The sequence below is a fragment of the Agelaius phoeniceus genome, chromosome 2 (assembly GCF_051311805.1).
Source record: "Agelaius phoeniceus isolate bAgePho1 chromosome 2, bAgePho1.hap1, whole genome shotgun sequence".
NCBI lineage: Eukaryota > Metazoa > Chordata > Aves > Passeriformes > Icteridae > Agelaius > Agelaius phoeniceus.
Window position 1 is genome coordinate 5,501,956 of NC_135266.1, and position 7,670 is coordinate 5,509,625.

Below are 7,670 nucleotides of genomic sequence, written 5' to 3' on the forward strand. Positions count from 1 at the left end.
TCTCCTGAGAAGCTGAGAGGCCTCAGGAACAGAATGTAAGCAATGGTTATCTGCTGCTGTGGAATGCAACAGGTGCATCTGGGATTGGTCTCATGGGGTTGTTTCTAATTAATGGCCAATCACAGCCCAGCTGGCTCGGACTGTCTGGTCAGTCACAAGCCTTTGTTATTCATTCTTTCCTATTATATTCTTAGCGAGCCTTCTGATGAAATCCTTTCTTCTATTCTTTTAGTATAGTTTTAATATAATATAATATATACCATAAAATAATAAATCAAGCCTTCTGAAACACAGAGTCAACATTCTCGTCTCTTCCCTCTTCCTGGCCCCCCTGCGAACACGGGCCCAGGTTTCGCTGCCGGGAAGGCTCCTTCACTCCCGGGGCTCGGCGCACTCCATGTCCCCGCCCAGGGCAGGGCACCGGCACTCCCGGGAGCCGCGGCGCACGGAGGAGCCGGCGGGCACCGCCATCCCCTCGGCGTCGTAGCACACGCACCGGGGACACCCATCGGCCACCGGGCTGCCCAGGGCGCGGCAGGCGGGCTCGGGCCGCGGGCAGAGCGGGCTGCAGGCGATGTCGCCGCCGTCCCCGCAGCGGCACAGCCGCCGGGCGAAGTCGATGTAGAAGGAGCGGCCGGCGGGGACGCGGCCCTCAGGGAAGCCGTGGAGCTCGCAGTCGGCCTGCAGGTGGGGCGGGCAGGGGCAGGACAGCGGGCACGGCGGACAGCAGGCGGTGGCACCGGGCGGCGGTGGCGCCTCCGCGTCGGCCTCGGGGCACGGCGGGCAGGAGCTGCGGCCGCAGGCGGGACTGGGGGATGCGCTGCGGAGCAGGAGGGAGGCGAGGCACAGGAGGAGGGCGGCGGGGAGAGGCATGGTCCTGGTGGCCCTGGGGGAAAAGGGAAATGGGAGCAGGTGGCACGCAGGGAGTGGCACACGCAGGGTGGGCACACGGGGAGTGGCACACGCAGGGAGTGGCACATTGAAGGGAGTGTCGCACACAGAAGGGAGTGTCGCACACAGAAGGGAGTGTCGCACGGAGTGGCATAGGCAGGGAGTGCCACACGCAGGGCGTGTCACACTGAAGGGAGTGTCACACGGAGTGGCATAGGCAGGGAGTGTCACACGCACACAGTGTCACACACACACACAGTGTCACACTGAAGGGAGTGGCACATTGAAGGGAGTGGCACACACAGGGAATGTCACACGGAGTGTCACACACACACACAGTGTCACACTGAAGGTCCTGGGCCCCTCCACAAGTTAAAGCCAGGGGATCAGCCCCATCTCCTTAAGGAGCCCATGGCTGGAGGTTGGGTCACCCACGGGTGCCCGTGGAGATTCTCAGTTCAGTCAAAGAAAGAACAAAGAATTTCTCCCAAGCCTGGGAATCTTGGAGGAAAGAATTAAAACAGTAATTATCTCTCTTTCTGTAGCTATTGTTTATAGTTATGGCTCTTCACAGTGTGCTATTCACAGTCACCAGTGGTGTGAGATGGTTCTACTCTGAGGCAAATCAAGGATCACTTTAGCAAGTCACATTATAAAAAACCCATTCCTTTCATTAAAGTGAGCCCTCTGACCCCCCTGAAGACTGGAATCTTTCTGTCCCTGATTCAACAGCATCAGCTACCAGGGGGGTTTGCTCTAAACCAGGTGCCAGGAGGGTTTTGCTCTAAACCAGGTGCCAGGAGGGTTTTGCTCTAAACCAGGTGCCAGGAGGGTTTTGCTCTAAACCAGAATCTCTCACCCCCAAAGCCCATGCTGGCCCTGCCACAGTGCCCTCCATCCCCAGGGCTCACACAGGTGGGCACTGCTGGGCACAGCCCACCCTGCAGCACTCACTGAGCCTTGGCATGGCTGCCCCATGGCAAATGGGACTCGCTCACCCTCGTGTTGGTGCTGATAATTGACATTGCAATGAGAAATTAGCTGTTCCTGGAAGGCACACAGGCCTGGGCAGAAGCAGGGCTCACAGAAGCACTGTCTGCTTTGGTGCTTTGCCCTGTGGCTGCTCCAGGCACCAGGTCTGGGTGTCAGCTCCCAGCCTGTCCTGCTGTGCCACTCACTGCCTGCCTTTTCCAGCCACCTCACTCCTTCAAAGGGAGCCAAGGGGGTCACTCCATCTCTATTTCAACTGCAAAACCATTTTTTCCTTAAGGAAGATGTTTCCAGTGTTGGGCATTCCTGTGGCACTCAGTTCTTTGTCGTCTCCATTTCTTTGGCCAGCCTGTTCTTAGAGAGTCACTCCTTGCATGAAATTTCCTCCCTGTGCCTGCTCCCTCCTCCTCCTCCACTCACACCTTGGATGCACAGCACCTGGCAGCCCAGGCTGAATCCTCTTCCTCTTTAAAGGCTGAGGACTCTTTTTTTTTCTTTTTTCAGCTTTTCAAGACCCAGTGTTTCCTTTAAATGCATTTTTTGGATCCCTTCCCTCTGTCTGAGTCCCCCTATGTCCTGGTGTATTAAATACACCTTCCTCCTTCCTGCACTGGGTCCTTCCAGCTCTGGGCTCTTCTCCCATTGCCACCTTTGATTACATTTATATCATCACCCTTTGATAACCCCAATTTCCTAATCTTGCAGGCATGCAACTACTTGCAGTTATTTCTTAACATCTCCTTAAACAAAAAACATTTGCAAGTTGCATAATCATAAAAAAAACCTTGAAAGCACAGACCCTGTCTGTTATCAATTTGAAAAAAAAAAAAAAAAAGAAAGACTTTGAAGCTTTTCTGGTTTTAAAGCATGCTTTTGCTAGTTTAAGTACCTTAGACCAGCTTTGTTTTTGCTGGAGTTGTTCTGCCCCTTCCTTTCATTCACACATTTTAATCTAGTGGTTATTTGCTGCCATTCCCTGAGGACTGGCACAGAACCCAGCTGTCACTGACATCTTTTATGAAAAATCCTTTCCTTAGGATTTTTCCTCCTGAGAAGCTGAGAGGCCTCAGGAACAAAATGTAACCAATGGTTATCTGCTGCTGTGGAATGCAACAGGTGCATCTGGGATTGGGCTCATGTGGTTGTTTCTCATTAATGGCCAATCACAGCCCAGCTGGCTCGGACAGAGAGCCCGAGCCACAAGCCTTTGTTATCATTCCTTATTATTCTACTCTTAGCCAGCCTTCTGAGGAAATCCTTTCTTCTATTCTTTTAGTATAGTTTTAATGTAATATATTTCATAAAATAATAAATCAGCCTTCTGAACCATGGAGTCAGATCCTCGTCTCTCCCCTCATCCTGATTCCCCTGCGAACACGGGCACACCCAGCCATGCTCCCCATGGAGAAGCTGCTGCTGGAAAGGAATTTCCTTCCCCAGGAGCTCCCTCCTGGCTGCCCCACACAGGCAGAGCAGGACACCCCCACCAACCATCACCGAGTCCTGTGAGAAGATTTCTCACACCCCAAGCATTGCCAGAACACCCCACCCCACCCAGCAGTGAAACTGGGCCCCTCCAGCAGAGCCCATTCCCAGCAGAACCATTCCATGGGAGCGGCATCACCGGGCTCCCGCTATTCCCTGGGGAAATGCTCATCCTCCCCTCCCTTCTGGGGGATGCAGGCTGGCCCTGCCCCGTTCCCCGTAGCTCCCGGGTTACCTGCAGGGTGGGATGCGCTGGAGATGCTCTGGGATCCCTTGGGATGCAGCCCCGCTCCTGCCCGCACCTCTATTTATGTGTCTGCACGGTGGGGCCCTGGCGGGGCCAAAAGGGAGGCGGGGAAGCCTCCGAGGTGCTGGCCCTGCCCAGCGAGATGCTTATCCTGCTGCCGGTGTTGGCTCTGTCCGAGCTCAGGCCAACCCCAGCTCTGTCCTGGCTCCCCACGCCCCTCTGGGCCAACCTCCCCGGGGTTTGTGAAGCACCATCAGCGCCCCTGTGCTGCACAGGCTGCTGGGGACAGGGACGCTGGAGGCCACAGGGAGGAAAAAAGGAGTTAAAAGCGGTGGGAAGGCAGAAATTCCCTCCTTGTGCCTGAAACGCAGCCAGCTCTGGGGTGATGCACCCCAAAATGCAGGAGCCAGGGGTGGGCAGGGACCTTCTCAGGGCACGCAGCTTCCCAGGACAGGGCAGCTCTCCAGCCTTTAAAGCCCTTGGGGTTTGTTTTCCTCTGGATTGAGCTGCAGGGAGCCAAGGCTGTGGATCTCAGCAGGGAAGGGATGCACAAATTTCATGTGCCCTGACCTGCACAGGCAGCCTGAGCTCCTTCCCCCTGGGCCATTTGGTCCCTGCTGTGGAAATGTCTTGCCCTGATGTGCTCATGATCTCCCTGGAAATGTGTCCCCAGCCCTACAGAGCAGAGGGGTGCAGAGCAGAGGCATCTTGGGGCAGATGGGGCTGGAGAGCAGTGAAGGTTCTGGGGGCACACAGGGCTCACCCTTTGAGCAGTGTCACTACAGGACACGAAACAACGCGACAGGCACACGCTGCTGTTCTCAAGGTTGTGGGGTGTCGCAGGCATCTTTTATGAAAAGTCCTTTCCTTAGGATTTTTTCTCCTGAGAAGCTGGGAGGCCTCAGGAACAAAATTTAACAATGGTTATCTGCTGCTGTGGAATGCAACAGGTGCATCTGGGATTGGTCTCATGTGGTTGTTTCTAATTAATGGCCAATCACAGTCAGCTGGCTCAGACTGTCTGTCCAAGCCACAAACCTTTGTTATCATTCTTTCATATTCTATTCTTAGCCAGCCTTCTGAGGGAATCCTTTCTTCTATTATTTTAGTATCGTTTTAATATAATATATATCATAAAATAATAAATCAGCCTTCTGAAACATGGAGTCAGATCCTCATCTCTTCCCTCATCCTGAGACCCCTGTGAACACGGTCACAGTTGGGAAGGATGAAAGTTTGACAAGAAAGTCTCACAGATATGTGTGCTTAGCAGAAAGATTTTTGAATGTAGAGTCTGATGAAGGAATAGAGATGGAAGCAAGTTTTTGATATAGAAGAAAAGAATTGCTGGGCCAGTCTGACTGGATAACCAAGGAGGCAAAGGGTGTGTTAGTTAGAAGGGGTTTTTATGGCTTAGAGCAAAGGATAAACCCACCCCAAACAAGAAGATGTTTTTACCAAGCAGAAAGACAGCACAGGCAAACAAGGCAGCAAAGTTGCAAGTAGAAAAAAGGTCTCAGAATTTTCCACTGAAAAGAAAACTGAAAAACAACTTCTAGGTTAAACTGCAATGTACTGACTTTTAGTGATTGGAGAACAGTAACATGACTATGGTAATTACAGTAGTTATGACAGGCTATAGATAAAAGTTCAGGTATAGATTGGTTGTACTGTATGAAGATGCTCAGCAAAGAACAGTCTATAATGCAATGTAACCAAAAGAACAGTCTATAATGCACTGTAACCTAAACCAAAGGGTCTCCAGGCCTGCCTGCAGCTGGAGCTGACAGCTGTGGGCACAGGCTCTGTCACCCACCACCCTGGGCTGCTGCAACCTCTTGGATGGAATAAACTGCATTTTGGAGAGTGCCTGGAGTCCCCCATCCCTCATTTCAGCTCTTACACAAGATGAAAAAAGGGGAGTATGTTTTCTGACTCTAACATTTATAGATTTCCAAAGTGACAGTGGACTGGAGGGTGACAGTGCCACCTCTCCAATGACCCTGGACAAACCAACAGCCCATCAAATTTCTCTTCTTCCATAAAAGAATGCAAAACAATGAGTTCCTTACAGAAAGTGTGTGAGAAAGTTCGTTACAAGAATGTAAACATCAGAAGGCTTAGAAAATCTTAGAAAATCTTAAAAAATCGAAGTGACAGAGCAGGAGGTGCTGGGAGAAGGGCAGGGGTGGACCTGCAGGCTGAGGGAGCTCTGGAGCTGGACTCTGCACTCAGGACAGTGGGCTGGGATGCTGCCTGGCCTTCATCCACCTCCTGCTCCCCTCTCATGGCTCCTGAAGCCTGGAATTCCCCATCCCTCTGGTCCAGAAGCCCCACAAGAGCTCCAGAGCACCGAGCTGTGCCGAGCTGGGCAGCTTGGAGACATAAAATACTGACAGGGACTCAATGCTAGGGGAAGGAAAAGGAGCTCCAAGGCCTGTTTATCCAGAGGGGGTCATCCTGCCAGAGGACAGGCCCAGGGATGTGTGGAGAAGGGACAAAGGGTGGTGGGAGGGACACTTGGACACGCTGCTCTCGCCACTGGTGCTGTATGGGCACGGTGGGATGGTTCTGCATGGTCCTGCAGGGATTTCTGCAGACAACTCCCATGAAAACTCCTCCCTTGCCTCCTGAGGCCTTTTCCATGCCAGAGACACGGTGGGCAGGGTGGCACAGCCCTGTGGGACATCCTCAGGGTCACAGCTGGCAAACAGCAGGAGACACAGCAGCAGCATCCCCGGGCAGCCACTGTTGGATGTGCCTGCAAAGAGCAGCCCCAGGGACACGGGAAAGGAGCCCAGGAGTGCTTGGTGAGCCCAGGTGGAGCAGCCCTGGGGTATCTGGAGCTCACACCCACCTTTATTAGCTCCCACACTCATGGTTAACATAGAGAAGGAGTTGTAAATATTCGAGGTGGATACTCAGTGGTTACTTCACCTTTGCTGGAGTGCAGCTGCCTGTCCTGGAGCCTGTCTGCAGCTCACTGCCCTGCAGCCCTGCAGCTGCTGGAAGCCCTGGGCTCTGGGTTAATCCATAACAGCCAGGCTGGTCCAGGTTCAGACTCAGTTCTGGGCTTCATGGAGTTATGGGGCACTTTCAGACTTACTCCTGTGAGTTTGGGATACGTGCATGGACTAACAGGCTTCACTTTGCCACAGAATTGCTAAAATAAATATGAAACAATGAGGGTTGAGCTAGTCAGTTTGTTTTTCTGGACAAATATGGTTATTGCACAAGCAAAAACTCTCAGAAAATCTGATAATCGCTCGTGTCACTCAGGAAACAATGGACAGCAGAGACACTTTACCTAAATGTAAATACTTCAGCGTTCTATAACTTAATAAAAGTCTCCTACAAACTAGATTTTATTGAGAATATGGAGTAGCCACTTAGCTGAAATTGAAATTGGTTGTTGCCATCTTGGAGCAGCTCCAGAAAGTCACAGAAAGATTGTGAACCTCTCTGGGTCTTTTGAGAGCAGCTCCCCCAAACTGGGTTTCAATGGCACCTCGGTTTGCTCCCACAGCTCACTTTTGACATTTGCTTTCATTTTTGGTTTTTGGTAGCCACGGCAAATGGCTCTGCTGACCTTCATTATCAGTCCCCACAATGGCCTGGCAGCACAATTAAGACCAAACCTTGCCCTCCCCTCCAGCCTTTGATAAGGAGCTCTGAGGATGCATATTCAGGGATGAAGCCATGGCCCCTCTCACTGTTCTGTGACTGAGTCTCTGCCTCTTGTTTGGGCTCCCTCCACTGCCCCCTCACCATGCAGGAGGCACCCAGTGCCACCAAACCCCCCAGAGCTGAGGAAGGTGCATCCCAAAGCCCCATCACCATCACCACCAGCCCAGCACCTCAGCCCCCTGCTCATCACAGCCCTTGGCTTTTCCCTCCCACCTTTCACCTCCTGTGCTCTGTGCCCCTCCCTCCCTGTTGGAACCCTGGATGCTGAGAATTTCAGACTTTCTGTGCTGCCAGGCACTGACCCCCAAGAGAACACTGCACTGACCTGAGGCCGTGGAGAAAACTGCCAAAATGGAAATGACAGAACTGG

The 7,670-nt window shown here is 52.4% G+C and overlaps 1 protein-coding gene across 1 annotated transcript; it reads right to left on the minus strand.

Moving 5' to 3' along the window:
- Positions 1 to 372: 372 nt before the first annotated feature.
- Positions 373 to 3,686, minus strand: LOC143692092 (fibulin-2-like). Its single transcript, XM_077171647.1, has 2 exons — positions 3,602 to 3,686; positions 373 to 886 (listed from the first exon to the last, which is right to left on the minus strand). Exon 2 carries the CDS (start codon positions 871 to 873, stop codon positions 373 to 375), a length of 501 nt encoding a protein of 166 aa, XP_077027762.1. The 5' UTR covers positions 874 to 886; positions 3,602 to 3,686.
- Positions 3,687 to 7,670: the final 3,984 nt, after the last annotated feature.